Source organism: Erpetoichthys calabaricus, chromosome 17, assembly GCF_900747795.2.
Source record: "Erpetoichthys calabaricus chromosome 17, fErpCal1.3, whole genome shotgun sequence".
NCBI lineage: Eukaryota > Metazoa > Chordata > Cladistia > Polypteriformes > Polypteridae > Erpetoichthys > Erpetoichthys calabaricus.
This window is the reverse complement of record NC_041410.2, coordinates 52,914,466-52,937,390: the sequence shown is the minus strand read 5'-3', so window position 1 is coordinate 52,937,390 and position 22,925 is coordinate 52,914,466. Positions and strand designations below refer to the sequence as shown.

The following is a 22,925-nucleotide window of genomic DNA, read 5'->3' as shown; positions in this document are numbered from 1 at the left end:
ATATGACAATATATCTTTGACACTATGTATCATACAAAGGAAATCACAGCAATCCACAAGAACAATAATTACTTCTCAGCAACTACCTGAATTGTAGTTTAACTATATTAACTGAAGTGTGTAATGTCAATACGAATTACAAAATATAACTAGAGAGTTAAGTGTCAGATAGACTCTCAAAATATAGAGGTCAATGCCTTTGAGTGTGCTGAGGCTTCACTAAGATTCAGTAACCAGTGACCATGTATGCTCGAGGCTTCGAAGCCCTGTCATGATCCAATCTCAGTACTATGCATGTCTGAGGCTTCAGAGCCCCGTCATGATGTCAGTACTACGCATGTCTGAGGCTTCGGAGCCCCGTCATGAGCTCAGTACTACGCATGTCTGAGGCTTCGAAGTCCCGCTCGAAGCTCATCATGACGCAATCTCAGTACTACGCATGTCTGAGACTTCAGAGCACCGTCATGATTTTCAGTACTATGCATGTCTGAGGCTTCGGAGCCCTGTCACGAGCTCAGTACTACGCATGTCTGAGGCTTTGAAGCCCCGTTCGAAGCCCGTCATGACGCAATCTCAGTACTACGCATGTCTGAGGCTTTGAATCTGCTCGAGGCTTCGAAGCCTCAGTTAACCCAGTGCGCATGTCCGAGGCTTCGAAGCCTCAGTTAACACAGTGCGCATGTCTGAGGCTTCAGAGCCCCGTCATGATCTCAGTACTACGCATGTCTAAGGCTTCGAGCCCCATCATGATCTCAGTACTACGCATGTCTGAGGCTTCGAAGCCACGTTTGAAGCTCGTCATGACGCAATCTCAGCACTACGCATGACTGAGGCTTCGGATACCCGTCATGATCTCAGTACTACGCATGTCTGCTCAGTGCTTCTAACCAAGCTTGACGATTCCAGTGTGCATGTCTGCTTAGTGCTTCGAATCATTATTCATCGAGCTCCCGTTTGAAGTACATATAGCATCAACAGAGTTCAAAAACTCGACAGAATTCCCATTGAAATGAATGTTTGTGGATGATCCATACATGTTAAATGATTGTGCCCGATAATACTTTGTGGCAAAAAATAAAATTATAAATTATACATCATACAAATGCCGACTTGTAGAATGCATAATGCTGCAAAGAAGAGCTTTAGTAATATGGGTGACGACACATCTCTCACTATATCACTCTCATAAATATCCATTCTTCACCTCATGCAACGTTTTCATGCAACACTGAACGTATGTCATATAGTATACATCTATATATCATTGTTTTTGTCTTCATTACATGCATAAATACATACATACATACATACATACATGCATCCATCCTGCCGAAACAGTAGTGGTGCAGCGGTAGCACTGTCGCTCCATAATAAGGCTTGCGTGAGTTCGGGTCCCACATCCACCCATTGTGAATTGTGACCCAAGAGAGTCTGTTTTTTCTTTTTTTTTCCATTTAACAGCAAATTCCACCGTGGACCGAGAGCGAGCAAGGCGAGAACACTAGTAAAGATATATCAAATGGAAATGGGCATCTTGATTTATGTCTATAACAAAAAAAATATTTGAGTGACGATTTCAATTGTTATTGTCGTTGATGGCGGGTTTAGCGTTTTAAATTTTTAAATATTAAATTAATAAGGTGGAATGTGTTGTTACTTTGAGTGTTGGGGGTGGGGGGGGGAGCTACACGGTAAATGTGTTAGTAACTGGGATTGCGCCTCTATAACTGGAAGATTGCTTAGGAATGATACAGACTGGACAACTGTATGTTTTAGGAAATGTTTTATTATTGCACTGTGCTGTGACTAAGGCAACTTTTTATTGATCGCCTGTCCGGACCTTGAAGATATGTTCACGAGGGAGGGATGCTGTTGTTAAAAGCAAATTCTTTTTCGGCAGCAGGTCCAGATGTGTTTATCCCGCTGATTTTTGTTGTTGCCTCAGCACTCAAGAGGATCTTTAATGCCGACCTTGCTACGTGCACTGCTCACTTGATCCATGCACTGCTCACCTCGGAGTGTCCTGTGTGTGTCTGTGACTGATCTGCACCGTGTCTCTCTGATGTGCTCTGGATTGACACCTTTGAATGTTTGGTGCAGCAGAGCAAATTCAACCTGATCTACCACAGTGGGTTTGTTATCACCTTATTCAATGGAGGGGTTAATGGACATCAAATGGCGATGAATAATAATAATAATACATTTTATTTATATAGCGCCTTTCCCAATATAGAATAGAAGATGAATTAATGTAAATACGTGAGCTGCCTTACGCAATTAGTCATCGCATTTTGATGGCGATTCCCGAACAGATCTCTTATGCGATCCTTCCACAGTATCTCTCAAAATTATTTAGTTCAAATTGGTTATAAAGATTTCACTCGAGATTATTTTTTTAATTATTATTAATTATGATGAGTCTTTAGTTCAGATCGAACTCGGGCTAGCACTACACTCAGAATTTGAAAAGCAACCACCTTAGTTAATTGAGCCACTGACGGTGTCCTTTCTCGTAGCAAACTCGTTACTTTTGAGCTCCAAAAAATATTGTAAAGTATTAATAAATGAAATATTTTAATACTTGATCGAATAATAACATCTGTGATTTAAGGATCTCACCTTTTCTTTCTCAATGTGCTTACCTATATCATGGCAAAGTACAGGGATAAACCTTTATTTTCTATCTACTCCGTTTTAATTAAGTCAGACCAAAGAAAACATTTAAGGCTATTAAATGTGATCTCAAGAAAAGATGAGGGTTAATTATAATACTAATAACAGGAGCGATTATAATGATACAGTGCAAAAGTAAATACTAATTGAAAGAGCCGGAAATCCATGAGTGAGGCGTCTTATTTTGTTTAACTCTTAATTCTGCCTGTCGGCGTTAGTTATATTTATATTTTTTAGACATCAGAGACTAGAAGCTGCTGACGAACCCTTCTCTTCGTTGTCAGTCTGTAGCTGCGAAAAAATAAAAGCAATAAGAGTTGTAACAGACGTCATTGAAGTGGATCATAAGTTTGTGTAACATTAATGAAAATGGCCAGGAGGTGTCACTAGAGAGATGAGTGTCAAATGCTTCGAAGCTTCGATACGATTTCTGACACAATTGCTTCAAACGTGTTGATGCTTCGTGAGGCTTCACTCCGCCCATCACTACTGCTTGGTGAGACCCTTTAGCCAACATTACATTGCTAGAATTGTTCTATTTAAGTGATGTTTAGATTCAATAGGGCTGGCAGCAATTAAGTTTGAGTGTGTCTAGTCTAATTTTCAATTTGGTTTATTGGTTGAATAAGTGACTAAGGGGCCAATTACATTTTCACTTGAGTGATATAGGAGTTGTTGAACTTTTCCTTCAGTAAATCAAATGATCATTTGAAATCTGTGTATTGTGTTTACTCAGGTTGTCCTTTGTATTATACGAAATTTCTTTGGTGATGAGATGTTAAGTGTTATGAATAAACAAAAATGGAGGAAATTAGGAAAGGGGCAAATACCTTTTTTACAGCACTATATATTACATGTCTGGGGACAACCAACCATGGATGAATCTGGCACAAAAGTGACTGGGAATCCCATCTTCGTCACCTAGTGAATTGCCATGGACTCACACCACAAAGTATCTGTTTGAAGCTTTGTATTGTGGTGAACTGCAGGTGGTCAGCCATGAACCTACATCATATTGCTCAGAAGCGATCTCCTTGAAACAGTAGCTAAGTTGAGTAACTCCATTAGTCAGCCACGCAGAGACCACTTCTGAACACTGTGACCATATTGCATCCTGGTGACTTCAGCTGATCTCTCTCTCTGTGTGTCAGTATCCACCTTTTCTGTATAGCGTTGGCACTACACTCCTCCTGTCCACAGTACAAATCTCATCCTCATTACCAAGTGAATTGCCATGGAGTCACACCACACCATATCTCAGTTCGAAGATTTATACTGTGGTGAAGTGCTGGTGGTGAACCACAAGCCCTGGATCAGAAACGAGATCCTTGTAGTGTATGTTCACCACAGTGCAAGTCTTCAAACTGAGATGGTTTGTAGTGCAAGTCAAAAGCAAATCACCCTTCACGTTTGCAGATTTCATTTTCACATTTTTTTGGGCAACTGCTTTGTAAATAATAATAATAATAATAATAATAATAAGATGAAGAAGAAGTGCACCTCTCAGTACTGAATTGTTCTTTCTGTTTACACTGTAATTCAGCTGCTAAAATGTTTAACTTTATTTTAGCTGCTATTTCTGTTAAGCTGTAGTTGAAGCTACTTTTGTACTGCCATGAAGAAAGTGGGCAGATAGTTTTGTTTGAATGGGACCAGAAGAGTCATCAGAGTCAAATATATGTGCAAAAGGCAAAACCAAGAGGCAGAAATTGGAAGAACCAAATTTATTAAGCAGGAAAGCAGATAATTCAAGAAAATTCAAGTTTCAGCTTTCATCTGCAAAGTCAGATGACCAGGAAACCCATAATGCTGAACTTTTATGCTGTACCTACACCTGGTACATTTCCAGGTTTCCATGACAACATGAGGCTACCACTAAAGAAAATGATGCCATCTATGGAACACAAAATGGCATCTACTGTAAATAACATGCAACTTATTTTTATCAACCTGAGGGCAAGTAAATTTTAAAAATGGGTGGTTAGATCTCATAAGAGAAATTTAAACTGTAAGAATTAACAACAAATAAAGTGAAGGAAAATTACTAAACAGACTGACTTATAACACGTTTAGAAGGTAGGAGATGACAGACTAACGCCTCCTCTTGATATCTGGATCAAGGATCTGATAATAAGACATTCTCAGCTCACTTACAGCTGGACATGGAATGGCTAGGGTGCCTTGAGGAGAGAATCAAACCTGCGTTACTCTAACCATCTCATTGGATATAATAGGATATCAATGAGGATTTGAAAAACACAACATATTTTTATTTATTATATCAATGTCTATTTCTGTTTATTCTAATGTTATATAGTGTCTGCACAAGCAAATAAAGACATTCTTTTAAAATAACAGTTTAAAAACAATTTTCTTGGAAGGCCTTGGACTTTTGCATAGTAACAGAACAACATAAGAAAACTGATAAACAAGAGGAGACCATTCAATCCATCAAGATGGATTATTTAGCTAATGGCTAAGCTGTCCCAATATTTCATCCAAATACTTCTTAATAGTTGTCTTGTTATTTTCTTCAGATTCTCACAACTTATTGAGTAAGTACTTTCTGGCTTCAGTCTTAAATGCACTTCCCCTTAATGTTCACTGGTGTCCTCAAGTACGTGATTCACTGTTTAGTTGAAAGAATTCTGCTGGATCTACTGTATCAATGTCCTTGAGAATTTTGAAGACCTGGTTTAGGTTCCTACACAGTCTTCTCTGCTTGAGAATAAATGCGTTTAATTGTCCGAGTTTGTCACAGTAGGACATGTCCTTAAGTCCTGAGCTGCACTTGGTTGCTGTTGTCTGCACAGCTTCAACTGCTGCTATGTCTTTTTTATAGCATGGTGACCAGAACTGCATATAATACTCCAGATATATTATACAGTCTGAGCATAATTCCCCTTGATTTACATTCAACAATTTTTAATGAAATAACCTAACATTTTATTTGGCATTTTTTTTGCTTCTGCTCATTGCTTAGTTGATGAAAATGTATCAACATAAACTTAATCCTTTCCAGAGGTTGCTTCCTTTAGGACAGCATGTCCCACCTTGTATTTATAACTGGCAGGAGTGTGGTGTAGTAGTTAAGGGTTTGGACTTCAAATCCTGAGGCTGTGGGTTCAAGTCCCACTACTGATACTGCAAGACCGTGAGTAAGTCATTTCACCTGCCTGTGTTCCTTTTGGAAAACCAAAAGAAATATAACCAGCTCTATCATAAATGTTGTAAGTCGCCTTGGATAAAGGCATAAGCCAAATAAATAAACGTAATGTAAAACGTAACTGACATTCCTTTTGTCTACATGTTTCACATTGCACTTTTCTACAGCAAACTATATTTTCCCAGTGTTTACCCAGTTCTGAAGATTGTCCAGGTCTTTTTGAATTGTTTTTGCTGTCTCCTCAGTGTCCACCATCCCTACAATATTAGTGCCAAGGTATGATTTTCACAAGTTAACTAACTAACCCAAAATCAATGTCATTAAAACAATGTAATGGTCCAAGGAGAGACCCCCTGAGGGACTCCATTGATGGCCACACTCCACATGGAGCATTCTCTTCTCATCTGTACTCTATCTGTGTTCTGCCTTGTTGTTTGTGTACTTTAACAAATCTGCATTTATATGTGTACCTGTTCTGTATTTAGTAATTTGTATAATCTATATTTATATTTTAAAAAAAGTCTGCACCTGCAATCAGTGAAGTGAGTCGTACAAAAAATATGTTGTATTGTACTGAACACTTTACCTCCATCTGTTTAATCAACTTGAGGTCCAGTACTGTAGGTTACCTCTGATGCCTACAACTACTAGTTTCAGAATTGAACTTCAGTGGGAGACTTGGATGTCTAAGGTTTTTTGAAAGTCTAAGTATGTTCTGCCATATGCTTTGTTTATGTCAACCATTCCAGTTGCCTGTTTAAACAGATCTAATAGATGGGTTTGGCAGGATCCACAATGTAGAAGTGAAGTTTACTTGTAAAGAAAAATGTCTGGAAATAATTTTAAAAGCAGGCAACAACTCATGAAAAAGCTAGAATAACCACCTGTACAGTTTTCTGTGACTCTCTGGAATGTCTCAATTTAATAATGACTGCTCACAATTGCATGAATCACAGATTCCATTGTGGTTCAAAAGTTAACTAGCACAATTCACAAACAATTTGTTCCTTTGAAGTTGAATAATAAAAGCAACTTTAATATGATCTTAAAACATTGACATGCTGTCTTACGCGCTCACACGCACTCCATTGTGTGAGTTTAAATCCTGGCTTTGGTACAAACCCCTCTTTATTGTTCTATCTGTAATATGTCTGATTTAATGTGAGGTAAGAGGAGTCCTCGGCACATATTTAATCACTCAAAAAATCATTTAAGCAAACTGAACCAGCAAACAAACATTACTTTGGAAAGGTGCAGACAGAGATAAAGGAAAAAAATAACTGACAATACAGAATTTGTCCTGTCACTGCAAGTTTGTTTGACTGTTGTTACTACAACAAAGTATTATCATCTGTTGTAGAATAATGCAGCTGGGAAAGACAAAACCTGGCCACAGCGTATAAAGAAAGTTCCTGAAAAGCGCTTGACTATTAGATTTTAAAAGCTACCCATGTTACATTTCTATACCGTGCTCTTTGGAGCAGCTCTGTCCATTCATTTTGTCTCCTCTGTTTATTTTGACCTTTTCAACACACTAATAGACTTTAATCGGGTTTTGCTTGATTCTGGCAGGAGAAACTCTGACTCACCAGGATTCAAAAATTGGATTAAGTAGGTTGACAATAAAAGACGGATGGATTAAAAACTGCAGAAAAAAAAGCATTTTGAGGGGTTTGGTAAATTAATTGCACTTGGATTAAGCAGCAAACAGAAAACTTGAGAGCCCGGATACTGGGCTATTTGGCTGCCAAGAAGTGATTCTGCTATTCAGCCACTACTCCGAATGAGCCATTTTGTAAGCACTTTTCAATGGTACATCTCTGGTCTAAGCTGTCGGCTCCATTTACCTTCTTTTGTGATTAGCTTTGTTTCCTATTTATGTGAAATAATTAGCTAATCAATGTAGTTTTGTTAGGAAAACATTTTCTTTAAATAGCTGAGATATGTTTAATAGATGGGTTTATTGTACTAGAGCAGGAGCACTCCGCTGCAGTCATGGAGGTCCACAGTAGCTGCAGATTTTTGCTTTAACCAAATTGTTAATTAGAACCCATTCATTTACTACAGCAACATGTTTTGTTGGTTTAGTTTTAGTTGACATGTTTGTTGCAATTCAGAACCCCTAATTTCCTATTTTAGCTTTAAATAGCTAAATTTAGGTTTTAATTGTTGCCTATTTCCTTAACCAGCCCTCAGTTAATAATGAGGGGCAAATGACAAAGGAATCAGCAGCTCTAAAGCTAACGTGCTTCCATTTAAACTAACTGTGCTAACACAATGTTTTGCAGGAAAGAGATTGTGGGTTCGCTTCCTGGCGCCTCCCTGTGTGGAGAGCACTTTGAGTAGTGAGAAAAGCGCTACATAAATGTAAAGAATTATTATTATTATTATTATTAAGGGAGGAGCCAAGAGGTACAAATCTGTTCTGGACCACAAAACATAAGTAGATTTTTTAATTTTCTGAGAACATTACCCAATGTGATAAAGGATTTGTCTTGGAACAATGAAAGCACTGACAAGCCATACAGCTAAATACCACATTTCATTATCAGCTAGGCCTTGCATCCAATTATGAAACTGGTTGGAAGGAAAACCTGCAGCTATTGAAGACCTCTAAGACCAAGCAGCATATAATTTACAACTACATAACTACCACAGCAGATCATTTATTTTAATTATAAGTAATTAGAAGAACACGCTTATCAAAACCAGTAATGTACAGTTGTTCACATTAAGAATTACACCGATCTACAAAAAAAAGTTTACTATACAGTAGTACGTTAATAATAATAATTCATTACATTTATATAGCGCTTTTCTCAGTACTCAAGGCGCTATCCACACAGGGAGGAACCGGGAAGCGAACCCAGAATCTTCCACAGTCTCCTTACTGCAAAGCAGCAGCACTACCACTGTGCCACCTGTGAGGCGTTCTTACACGCATACGCATAGGGGACGGCTTAAGGGCTCTGGTGATTGTAATTTCCTGCCACTCCAGCAGTTGGTGCTGTGTCATAATGCCTATTCTCTTTCTCCCTCTACAGACTAGAAGATTGATGGCTGTAACTCCACTGACATCACTTTGGTGTCCACTCACCTGGACCCGCTTCTTCCTGCTAGGAGGACTTAAGATGGGAAGATCCGCCTTCTTGTAGTAGTTCTGTTCTGAACTTGCGTCTCCACAATTGTTGAGTGTTTTCTTTTGTTTATATCCCATCTAATTATACGGGGTTACCCTAACTTTTTATTGTGGTCTTGTCTTTCACTTACAATGTCCGGTTATAACTGCACTCCTAGTCCAATACTTAAAATCTTAAAAGTCCCCTCTTCCTTTTCAGTGTAACTAATGAATATCTATTTAAATTATAGTGAACAGACATGTACAGTAGATTAAGTCATCCTTAAATTTCAGTAACATTTATAAAGAATTATCTGCAAACGTAAAAACCAGTGAACACATTTGTTCAGTTTATCTTTAATCAGCTCACTAGAACAGCCTATTATGGAAATCATTAAGAGATTTAAAACAAAATCCAAAATGCATGTGTTTCTTTATTTTAAAATTTTAATAAGAGTAAACCAAGTATTTGCACATGACACATAAAATCTTTTACTATTAATGGGTAATACTGGAATGACAGAATGGCCAGCAGGCCCAGCTCCAGGGGGTCATTTAGTTGGGCTAAACCATCACAAATATCATGTCAATGGCTCAGGCAGCACTTTGGTAAGAGTGGCATTGTCAAGTACCTTTTTTTTTTTTTTTTTTTTAATTATGGAACAAAACAAAAAAAAAAAACATGAAAATTAAGTGTGAACCCTATGAATTACATACACATCCAGTGCCTTATTTATATACTATCTTTTAAAAAATTTGCGAGAAATATTGGAAAAGTTCTAGAGAAATGATGAAATGGTAGAAAACGCAACTATAATGAACATGAAGAGTATAATCGTCAAGTCTTTGATGGTGGTGAACCACAGACGACAAGATTTGTGGAGTTTTAACGTAAGTTTTAATGTAAGGCAATTTGAGAGACACTTATACTTGGAAGTGAATCTTTAACAATTTATTTAAAGCGTACTGTTGCAGTCCAGTTGCTGTGCTGATCATTTTATTTTGCTTTGCCACGTCTCTGTCTCTTGTGCTGAGCCAGTTTGAGAATTATTATTATTATTGCTGGGTTATTATCTAGGTTGCAACTTATAATTTACAACATTTATGACGGGTCAGTGCCCATAACACATTGCATTGTATATAGACTGACTGTGCTATTTTGTAAAATGTTGTGAAATTCTGGAATCTATTTAAAGTGTCAGTCACAACTGTCAGCTGAAAGTCTCTTAAGTTCACACTGTGCGTGTTTTCAGTTAAAAGGGCAGGCACCTTCGGTCATGCAGGACAATATTTAGAGAAGCAGCGCAGCTGACTTGTGTTTTGCATTTAGTTTTATAATATACATTTTATTGTTTACATACAAATTTTGTGTGATTTGTTGTTTTAAAATAAATCATTTATTGTATTACATTTTTTCCTAAAATATTATAGAATTTGTTTGTTTATTTGTTGTACATTGTTCAGAGAACGCACTGTTTTGCGAATATTGTGAAGCATTTTACATGCTTCAACTGTATCATCTTATGTCTAAAGGAGGATATATAGGGGTTTACAAGAAATGGGCAGCAAAAATGCATCTTGCTTTATGCGGGATTATGGAAAGCATTGTGACTACTGTGCTCACCAGAGGAAGTGCTCCACTCCTTTTATTTTGCCAACTATTACTGGCTTTACAGTTGCATTACTTAATGCGCCATCTCTGCTGTCGGGTATACGGTTAATTGTTGGATTTTTAGGACTTTTATCACACCATGCTGTTCCCCACTAGCATTTCAAATGCCCTGCTTACCATTTTGGACTGGAACCGAAGCTACTGCATTAACTGAGTGTTTTCTTGTTTAATTAAAAGTCAAAAGCATTGGGGAGAAAACATTTAAATTATTACACATTTCAAAGATTGTGTATTGATGAGGAATAAAATATGAGTGTATCCTACTTCTTGGGAGAAACCGATTCTTCCAACATAGTAGATTCTTCATCGCCTTCCAAGCCAAATCGGTCCTTGCTTTGCTTCTGTTTGTTTAAAAAATTAAATAAAATGCAATTAAATGTCCTGTTAAATATTGCAGGTGTTATTTTGCACATTTCTTAAAACCAAATACAGTTATATAACATAGAAATAATCAGGCAAGCGTGAGATAACAGAAGTATAACGCAAATTCATAAACAATAAGTGAACTTGGAATAAAACATAAACTACTTCTTCAATTTTACCAGTGTTTAATTACAATAATATAAATTGTACAAGTTTATTACTCGTCCTTTCTCAACATTTTAGATTGCTTGAATTAAATTAATAAAAGTGACAAAGGCTAGGTTTAATATAATAATATCAAGTAAGACAAATAAAATTAGCAAGGAAGTCAGGCTAACAAATAGAAGTGAACCTTTGTTCTCTAAATAAAGAATGTAAATATAACAAAATGTATGACAGCTTCTTACTGTTAGTAACACTGCTAAGCATTACTTGACTGCTGGCTACAGTTTCTGAAGAATCCTTTTTAAAATGATTCACTTATCACTAATGAAATACAAACCTTTTTCAGAATAATGTCGATATATCCCGCAATAAGCTGAGAGATCTGCTCGCCTTCAGTAGTCTGCACTGAGTAGTAACTTTCCTGGTACTCCCCAAAGTCCTGTGAGGTAAAAAGTGGTCTCATTACAGCACCAGAACAATTCTACAGCCATTCCTCTACACTAACTTGAAAGCAGGGGCCCGTTTGATTTTATGAAAATTTGCAAAACTATCTTGTGAATTGCTGATGAAACGATTCCAAAGTGGTGCAATGTAGGCATTGTTTATTTTATTACCTTTTTGGTTTCCTTCACTTATGAATTAACTTGGCATCAATTATGCTTTTCCTCTAATTTTTACAGCCACATAGTTGCAGAAGCTGAAAATAACATTTCATTCAATTAAAGATGGGCAAAAAACGCAATTTCACCAAATTATCTAAATGCATCAAATGTAATCAATTCGAATATTAAGGTAGAATACTCAAAAACCTTTCATTCCTGAGTGACCATAGCCATATTAATTGGTACAATGTCCATGATGATAAAGATATGTGGCTCACTGGAGAGGGCGGAATGCATCAGAGTGCCATACTAGGCTTAATAGTAACATTAGCAGTACTTGCAATATAATAAAAAAAGGCAAGAATTTTAAAGATGTAATGTAGCCAAAATGTTGTGTCTTGAAACTTCTTTCCTTTTAAGCTTGAACCTTTTTATTTCTTGTCAGATGCATGCTGACCCAACACTACACCCACCCCATGTAGTATAAGGTCATACATTTTTTAAATATTAAATACTTATGGAAAAAGAAACAACAACACACATGTTAATGGTTATAGAATAAGTATGGTAGTTTTCAAGTTGGAAGTTATTTCTTTATAAACATGGCATACAGGTATATACATTTGCCACATGAAATTGTGTTCTACAGTTAAGCGTTTTCAATAAATTAAAAAAATATACAGTATCTTGCCTGCACTTGTATTTTATAATGGAGGACATGGTGCACTGAGCACCACTAGGAAATAAAAGCCTTAAAACTTACCAAATATGTTCTAGTTTGAAGCAGCAAATGTATTGATATGACAAAACATGCCTCCTGTGTTACTCTTCCATGTTTAGGATCAAAAAAGGAAATAATCATTTTATTGAATATTCCTGGTATTTTTCTTGAGGCTATGATGCATTTTCTGTTGTGACAGCGGTGGCCTTAGTCAGAGCAGTTCCGACATAAATGTGGAAGTAAATCAACACAACACCAAGTACATGGCAGGAAAGTTTAATATTATTTGGTCTTTTGAGAGGAAACCATGGACCTCAGGGGTCTTCTTTTAAAATAGCTGAATCTCATAATATTATTTCATTATTAGTTCATTCATTATTTGTCATTACTTAATGACATGTAAGCTATTTTACAATGTGTGCGTAATCTCAAACTTGCTAACTTTGTTGGCTTGAAAACTGGACGTATTCTGTAAGTTTACTTTCCAGTGGTGTTCCATGCCCCATAGCCTCCATTCTAAAATGCCAGAGTAGGCAAGATGTTTTTGAAAATTTATAGAAAATGCTTACCTTTAGAACACAATTTTGCGCGGCAAATGCTTATACACCATGTTTGTGAAGAAATATTTTGCCTTGAAAAATACCAAACTTATCTTTTAATGTGCTGATTTGGAGAGCCAAATGCTTACTGACTTATCAATTTAGTCCCTTTCAGCTATCAGCCATGGCTTGTCACACTTCTCTTAATGGTGATGATGTAATCTTCAGTTGTACAAGAGCTCTTAAAAAGAAACATTTGCACTCTTCAAAATGTTTTAAATACATTGTATACTAATATAGTCTCCCAGCCTCACACTATATTATTATTCCAAATACCTTGAGAAAAAAAAACAGTTTTTGTAAACTCAGTTAGGCCTCTGTTTTTTTATCTTGTTATCACCAAGCAAATCGATGACCTCTCAGGCTGTATGGCTTTGTATTTTTTTGAAAAATATATGTTGTGTGGGCAGTCGTGTGAGGACACGTTTTGTCGTGCAGGAAAAGAACATCTTTTAGGAGTCTCTCTCTCCATTACAGTCAAATAGCTGGCATCAGTTAATTTTGAACACAACAATTTTTTGTTTATTCTGTGGTGCAAACAGATAGATGTGTAGCCATGCTCATGAGCCAGCAGCTGCTCACACATTGGCAGGATGGTTAACAGCAGCAAGGAACTGAACTAACAGACTAAGAGTCAAGACATTGCAAAGTCTCAGCAAACTACCTAAAAAAGTTACATGGAAACAAATAAGGGAAGAAACATTCTGAAGAACTGTTGCATTTTAGCACTTTCGATGATGGCATCCAACTTTTCTTCTTTAATTTTAAGTGTTCTGAACATAATTTTCCTTAGGACACAACAAAAATATTTGGGCTTCTTGATAACAGTGCATTAAACAATTTTATATTTGAGATTCTATGACAAAAAGCTTTTGGAACTGCCAGTCATCTGTAGCACAACAGCTTAAATGCTTTAGCTTTCATTTTTATGGAAAATATGGGATTGGAAATTTCAGTGCTGCATCTCTGGATTTCATAATTCTGTTGTTTTGTTGGTCATGTTTATTGTCATCAATATTGAGACACTATGTTATTTAATGACTGTAATTTCCGTATCAGTTGATCTTTTTAAAATTTCTTCTTCATAACATATCCTAACTTGTTTAATGAAACTGACTGACTTAAATCTTGACAATTTTTAAAGGTAAAATATGAAGTGCTAAATACAACTCAACAGACAACAACACTTATTTTTATTTACTTTTATCATCAAATAAGGAGCATTACACCATCCCCACCATATTAACAAATTAAACTGTGTGGAGAAAAAATAAAATATTACAGTTCATTATTAGTCAAAAACTGTGTTTCCATACCAGTGTGAAACTCTTAGGAGATGCTGCCCATCTCTTTACAGTTGTCAACGGCCATTCTTGAACCACATCTTTGGTCTTTTCATCGACACGCATGACTGAATCTTTGGTAATACCCAATAACCTGGGTACCAGCTTGTTTTTTCCCTTCATTTTCTCCTGTAATGAAACAAAATTCATAAAATGACAAGTTTCTGTGAAATCCTGGGATATATCGGGAACATAAGAACTTATTTCCCATACTGAATAATATTTCATAAAAGTATACCAGCAATGATTTAATTTTATTTTTTTCATATACTACTGGGATTTAAGTAAATAAATGCAAATTGAAACTTACTTAGTTTATAAGTAAAAAGACTTTGTTACTCATCTATTTATTTGTCTGAAATTGCTTTTTCCATTAAAAAGATGTGGGAAATGCAATGTATATAAGGTGGGAGCCAACCGTGAATAGGATAGCAGTGTCAGTCGTATCGGGCACATTCACATTCATGTTTGTCAATTACGACTGACCACCTAAACTAAAGCCACTGTTAGGGTTGTGCAATGAATTAAAGGTTCACATCATCACATTGTCATTTTAAAACTTGTGCGATGTACAATACCATCACCTGTACATAGTAGGGAGATGGGCTGATGGTTGTGGATTACAAATAATTTGCTGCTCTGTGTTCTTTGTTTGGATCCATCGTGGTTTGGCTTAAGCACATACTGTATTCGACTTTTGTTTATCATCCATGTAAATGACATGCTGCAGAAAAAGCGTAATGTCACTTTCCGGTTGCATTAGCCTGGAGATCAGTCACCCACAGTATGAGCTGGCATTTCATAATGCAAATGACCAGCTTCAGAGCCCGCTAAAGGGAACCCTTAAAAAGGGGCAAACCTGCCAAAGTCACAAAAGAATTCCAACTTGTGTGATGACACTTATTTTAAGGGTAATATGCTACCTAAAATATTGATGTAAACAGCAATAAGTTCTGGGTGCCCGGAGCCCACAAGCACTACAGTGGCATCATAAATATACCTGTGCAGTATCCATTAAAACATTGTGCGTGACACGCTGATCAGACTGCCTCTTTTTAGCCTGCTGCTTGAATGAGAAGTATAGTCTCCTCTTTGGTAAATGTTTTTACATACAGTATATTAAATATCATTCTTCATGTCTCAATGGCACAAATTTAACTGGTCGGTTAACTCCATAATGCAGGTTGCGTTCCAGAGCCACCCGCGAAATAAGAAAATCCGTGAAGTAGAAACCATATGTTTATATGGTTATTTTTATATTGTCATGCTTGGGTCACAGATTTGCGCAGAAACACAGGAGGTTGTAGAGAGACAAGAACGTTATTCAAACACTGCAAACAAACATTTGTCTCTTTTTCAAAAGTTTAAACTGTGCTCCATGACAAGACAGAGATGACAGTTCTGTCTCACAATTAAAAGAATGCAAACATATCTTCCTCTTCAAAGGAGTGCGCGTCAGGAGCACAGACTGTCAGAGAGACAGAGAAAAGCAAACAAATCAATAGGGCTGTTTGGCTTTTAAGTATGCGAAGCACCGCCGGTACAAAGCTGTTGAAGGTGGCAGCTCACACCCCTTCCGTCAGGAGCAGGGAGAGAGAGAGAGACAGAGAAAAACAAACAGTCAAAAATCAATACGTGCCCTTTGAGCTTTTAAGTATGTGAAGCACCGTGCAGCATGTCGCTTCACGAAGCAGGTGCACACAGAAGGTAGCAACGTGAAGATAATCTTTCAGCATTTTTAGAGGAGCGTCCGTATCGTCTAGGTGTGCGAACAGCCCCCCTGCTCACACCCCCTACGTCAGGATCAGAGAAAGTCAGCGCAAGAGAAAGAGACAAAAGTAAGTTGGGTAGCTTCTCAGCCATCTGCCAATAGCGTCCCTTGTATGAAATCAACTGGGCAAACCAACTGAGGAAGCATGTACCAGAAATTAAAAGACCCATTGTCCTCAGAAATCTGCGAACCAGCAAAAAATCCGCGATATATATTTAAATATGCTTACATATAAAATCCGCGATAGAGTGAAGCCGCGAAAGGCGAAGCGCAATATAGCGAGGGATCACTGTACTGCAATTATTCCAATGCAGGGAAACAAATTCAGTTTCACTCATATCGTTGGCGCATCACTAATATTAGGTTAGGCCCAACCTGTTCTGCGGTCTATGTCCTGAGTCCTATTACAAACAAAATGCAATGACTGATAAAGAGAAAAGTCAGCTTGAAGTCTGTTTTACTTGTCAAGCTATGTCACGAACTAGAAATTTACAGGGACCCCTCAGATGGGCCATCTGTGTAGGGGATAAGTTGGTCAATTTCCTGTTGCTGTATTAAAAAAAAAACAAATAAATAATTAAGAATATAAATGTAGTGAGATGTCAAGCAAAATGACACCTTTTATTGGCTAACTAAAAAGATTACAATATGCAAGCTTTCGAGGTAACTCAGGCCCCTTCTTCAGGCAAGTGACTCTCTAGAACAGCTTTGAATTTGCCACCAGTAATAAGGGCTGGCTCCCACAAACTAAGAAAGACCAAATCAAAATCTACAAAAAAAAAAAAAAAAAGTAGAACAGAGTAGCATCAAGAAACAAAGAATAATGTGTGCATAATGTGAACGCTAACAGAGGAGAAGCTTGTGGAGCTTTAAACCTGCATCAATGTCTATTTGCCGTCTTATTTTTGTCATACCACAGCAGAATAGAGCAAGAAGAAATATGCTCCACTTTAATTGCCAAAATATGCCAACCTTGCAATACTTTGACAGTGAAACATGAAACTGTGCTGAGAAGTCGTGAGGGAGTCACGTAATTCGTCATCCTCTGTGATTCCTACTGAAGCAAGCTGACAAAATGAAGACAAAGAGATCAAGCAACTGTAGTTGATGAGTGGGACATGCTCTCCAACTCAAAGTGGTGTAGTGTGATGTCAGCCTAACATGTACAGTTTTAGGATGTAAGACGTAATCAGAGTAAAGACAGAAAACCCACAGAGAAAAATGAGAACAACATCCAAACTCCAAACAGAAACTGTGCAATTAAGAAATAAGAAAAATGTAACAACTACAAAAATAGCAAACTTTTTAATTAAGTGTATCCTGAGGAATAACAACTGCAACAAGCTGGCTGCCTATCCTTTGCACTTTTTCTTTCCTATAGCAAATGTTCCCCAGTGCAGCAACTTTATGGATGCAACATTCATTTTGACTGTTCAAAGTTTATACTGTATTTGCCACTTAAGATTTTCAGTTTAGTTGTTTTTGGTCAGAAATATCAACAGATATGCAGTTAGACAAAAAACTAACTTTCTGGTTCATTTCCACTTATAGAACAGTTACTTTATGCATAGGAAAGGGTAAACCCCCTGAATGAGACACTGGAACAATCTCGCTATTATGTAACCACATGATCTTAAAAACTTAATACATTAACAATAGAGAAACTTTTTCTTTTACATTTTTTATTAAAATTTGCAGTGAAAGTGGAAACCAGAATGGAATATATTATGTAAACAGTTATTAATTGTTAAATTTTCTGACAAGAAAGGGTGGACTGAAGGGACTTTGATATCTGACAAGCATATCTAGCGATAGGATAGGCATTCCAACAGAACCGAAGGGGGATTTACAGAGCATTAATTCTGCATACAAATATGAATGAAGCAGAAAGTGAGCTTGAATGAAGGGGGCAGATTGTTAAGAAGGTGGACAATTAAAGGAAAACCAGCAGCACAGAACTTCAGAGGAGATCCATAGGGAAGAGAATGTAGAAGAAGTTCCAGAATAACAGCTGACACCATCAGCATTATATGGTGGCCTTATGTGTAACAAAAAATAGATAAATAAATGGAAGGAGATGATAAACTGAAAATAAAGTCCCTTACCAATGTTACTAGTGAGAAAAACCAAGAACAGAATGCATCTGCTCTTCTTATATGAAAAACAATGAAACAAATCTAAGAAGAGACACATTTCACTTGTAACAGCAATATAGAATGAAACGAAGATAACAATGCACAGTAAATATTCTGTGCTGACCTATACAGTCTTTCTGCCATTTGAAATTAATGACCACCAGCAGCCTGAGGGGAAATAAATGAGAAACAAACATAATGAGCTCAGGCTAATTATATTTGTTTGGCTGGCGGGCAAATATTATACTCCTAAAAACAATGATGATTTCCAAGCAATAAGAAAAAAACCTATTTTTATAGGTTTATAGGATCATTATTGCATATGGAAACCGAATTCAACAGTAAAAACACACGGTAACTATGAGTTACAACTTCTAAATCAATATTCATTACAAGCAAAAAGACCCGTCATTGCCAAGGTAATGTGTGATAATGAGCCATGAGTAATACAATAACAAAGCACACTTTACTGTAAATAATTGTCATTTTTTTCTATTTAATTTTTAAATTCCTCCATTCAATACACTAGCTCATTCATGTTAACTTACAAATTACTCTGCTGCTACTATGTTTTTCTCACAGGAAATGTTAAAACCTCAAACTGATTTTGTAGTTGGTTTATGCAAGTAAATTTCTAGAGCTGCATAAAAAAGAAAAGCCCCTTAACATTTTGGGTTCACAGAAGTAATGCAGTCGTATTAAAAGAAATAAGCAACAATATTACCACCCACACAAAACAGGTCAGATAATGGCTAGACAATGCTATCCTACAAGGCTTTGAATTCACCATGAAGGTATCTTGCACCAGAAGGTCTGTTCCATTCCCTCAATTTGAACTCAATAATCTTTGAGAAAAGTGACACAGAATTGACAAGAAAAGCTCATTATATTAATCACAAACCTCCTACCTGTTGCTGTGTCTGCATCTGTAAATAAATCAAACTAAATTTTTGTGTTGCAGCAAAGTAAACACCAATTCTTTGAAGCATATTAGTGTGTACTCTATGTAAAATTAAGGATATTTTAAAGCATGAAACATGGTATCTGAAAAAAAAATGCATGACAATCATTAATTTCATTTTGATGGACAGGTGTGTCTCGGGTTATCCAAAGATGTAAGTCAGAACTTGCACTGGAAAATGTTGTCAATGGAAAATCAGAAAATATACATAATAATAATAATAATAATAATAATAATAATAATAATGCTTTATTACTCACTTTACAGAGAAATGTTTTAAACACAGGATGAGAACTGCCTGGGTGAATCCCTGCCTTCCTTTTCTGATTCACAATGCTATTGTACTTTAAGTCATACAACACAAATAACTTAAACTAAACCAAAGGTATATATGCTGGAACATGTTATAATTTTTGATAATGATGCGCTACCTCATGGAGCTGAAAAAGGCTGAATGCTGAAATGCACTAGTAGCTGACGACTGTGAGATGTGTGCTGAGGAATCCCTCATAGTATTGCCTTTCTTTCTCCCAGCGGCTAATTTCTCTGTGACAGCACTGCTGGGTTTCGTACTTAGGACACTGGGAATTGCAAGCAGCAGGTTCCACCACTCAGGTAGGTGGCCAGCAGCTAATCTATCTGCTCTCTTGTGAAGGAGCTTATTGTGAGGATATGTGCATCATCAGTTATATTCAGTGTCATTAAAGTACAACATAATTGAAAATGGTGACAAATTATGTACTGTAAAATGCATTGGTGTTAGTGAAGGCTGCTGTGTAGTCATCTGCGTCATAACTAGTTCACTATATTCGTAAGTAAAAAATATACATTTCTAGATAAAAATTAATAGAAATTCAATCTACAAAAAAAAATGAGGATCTACAGTATGTGCTCTTTCGAATCTGTGGAATTGCCTTTATAGTGGAGATGGCCATAGCCTTAGACCCAGCTGTAAATTCAGGAATATTGCTGTTGCTGCTCCACCTAAGGGCGAGGTGTTGGTTGGCATTGCTACCTCATGGATCCAGTGGCCTGTGCTTGGCTCCTGAGCCAAGTCACCATCCATGGAGTCTTTACTTTCTCTCCATGCCTTTGTGGGCTTTCCTCAAGGTTCTCCACATTACCCACAACATCCCACATACTTGAATGCTAGGTGCTGACGATCCTCAATTCCCTGTTTGTCCAAGTGTGGATGCAAATGTGACTTATGCTGTCAGGATAGGCTCCAGAACTTCAAAGCCAAACCTTTATTCTGGCCATTCTAAGAAAGACACACATTTCCAAACAAATACCACTAACATCTCAAGATGTGGTCAGCAGCCCAATTACAAGTCAATGCGTAACTATGTCTAACTTTCTAATTTACATTCATCTGATGAAATCTCCAACTGACTGTACAGTATATTTATAACACTCCCAAGAAGTGTGCACTGAATATGCTGCCATTTTACAGGAGTATGTATTCATAAGTTTTAAATTTTAGACAAATAAAAATCATTAAGTCAGTGGCTAGTGGGTTGAAAAACTATTAAGACTTCAAGGAACAGAGACATTTAGTGAAAAAATTGCTTCAAAAAGTATGTATATACAGTGCACATACATAGGTTCACTAAACCTTATAACTGCCATACCTGTTTAAGTGAACACTTTATTAAGTACACCAGCTTGAAACAACCAATCAAGTGCATGCCAACTGAATATGGTATATGCTGTGTTCATCATGCAGACATGGTCAGGTGGTATAGTTTAGTTGTTGTTTGACCAAATATTAGGATAAGAAAGATGGTCAAAGAGATTTTGACTGTGGTATACCTCTTGATGCCAAGTGAAGTGCTATGAACATGACAGTGACTTCAGTTTACTCCAGTGGCTTATACAGTGCCAGGACCTCAATCCAGCAGAGCACTTTTGGGATGAGGTGGGAGAGGAGGTTTACAATATTAGACAGACAGAACTTTATTTTTCCTCAGGGGAAAATTTGGCTTTTTAAAGAAGCTCCTTAAATAAACAAATGCATAGACAGACAGACCGACCGACCGACAGATAGATAGACACACACTATTATTCTGCAGATGTATTGCTGTTGGTATAAATGAGCTCCGGTCACGTTTCTTGACACACATCTGCCGAATGGCTGAAATTCTTTGACTGAAAGTCCTCAGTGCTACTGTGTCAGGGAGAATGTGCAGCATTGTTCATAATGGCATTCAGTTTTGTTTTCATTCTCTCTATTCTCTATTACCTTCTGTGGACTATAACTGAGCTTGCCCTTTTAATTAGCTTGTTGATCTGTGCGGCTCTCTTGAAGTGAAGTTACCAGCCCAGCACACCTCAACACCTCAACATAGAAATTCACACTGGCCATCACAGAGTTATAGAAGACGTGAAAGATGTCACTACCCACATTACACAAACACAGTCTCCTAAGAAAGAAGAGCCTGCTTACCTTTTCTTATATAGTTCTCAGTGTTCCAAGACCAGTCCAACCTGTCATTGATGCAGAACCCCCAAGTACTTGCAGGTACTAATATTAGTGTGGGGTGGGGTCAAAGGTTCTATAGGAATTGCGTGATGGTATCAACATTAACTAAAATCCCTACAGGATGTTTCTGCCACCTTTTTGAATCTGTGCTCTAAATGAAGGAAAAAAAGAAGGGTCCTACCTGATACTAGATAAGTGGCCAGCAAGTGGTTTTGTGTACGTGAGGTATCATATAAGCACAGGATTAAAAAACATAAGAGAAAAAGAAGACACACTACCACAAACTACCAACATTCACTCAGCTGAGTATTTAATCAGATTCAAGAGTTAAAATTACTACACAGACTACCTTTTTTTTCTTGGCTGTGAAAAAATGGCAGTTTTGTAGTGGAGCTTCCATAAAATAAACAAAGCAGAAGGGACCTTTTCACCCCAATAATTAAAGCAGAAATGGTTTTAACTTTTTACGAAGAGTACACTTAATCCCATGCAGTGTATTACAGAGTACAGTACTTGAAAAGTTACATTCCTCCACATCCCTTCAGACAATGGTCCGCTTTCCATTATGTCCTGAGACACATACTGCCACCCACTAGACCTGAAGCTGGAACGTGGAGCTCAAGTTTCTTCCCAATGTAAACACATGGGTAGCACAATGACCTACAACAAAGCAGGCCCGCAGTGCTTTTATTTTTATTAAAACACGATTCAGTCAAAGAGATATGCATTTATAAGATGAGCACAACTGGTACAAAGCTATTCTTATAATAGGAAAATAAAGTAAAAGTGACTATCAAATATCATCAAGTACTGTAAATCTATTTAGGGAATCTAGCCAAAAATGAGACAAAGAGACTGCTGAATAATATAGAAAATCTTTTTTGGAATTTGAGTGTGCACAAGTGCAATAAAAGCAAATGTGATACTTTGTGGAATAAAATATTAAAAAGAATGTTCCTTGAAGACCTCACTAAAATATGTTCAACATGGGCCACTGATCCATAGGTTTAGCAACATGATATGAGTTACGCATCCCTACAATTCTGTGGTCTGTTTCACAAAAAAGTCCAAGAGAGATAGATACAAACCCTCAATTTCTGGGTCTAATGCAAGACAAGAAAAAAAACCAAAACAAATACATTTATGGCAAAATG

At 37.0% G+C, this 22,925-nt stretch overlaps 1 protein-coding gene across 2 annotated transcripts in view; it reads right to left on the bottom strand.

Moving 5' to 3' along the window:
• Nucleotides 1-22,925, bottom strand: part of tln2b (talin 2b) — a 316,938-nt gene that overhangs the window by 243,639 nt on the left and 50,374 nt on the right. The window contains exons 9-11 of one of the 2 annotated variants that reach the window (XM_028823593.2): nucleotides 14,396-14,551; nucleotides 11,495-11,596; nucleotides 10,894-10,970 (exon numbers count right to left, since the gene is read on the bottom strand). In XM_028823593.2, the coding sequence (XP_028679426.2) occupies nucleotides 10,894-10,970; nucleotides 11,495-11,596; nucleotides 14,396-14,551 (335 nt within the window). The remainder of the gene's footprint in view (nucleotides 1-10,893; nucleotides 10,971-11,494; nucleotides 11,597-14,395; nucleotides 14,552-22,925) is intronic. The other variant, XM_051920301.1, reaches the window with a different exon arrangement.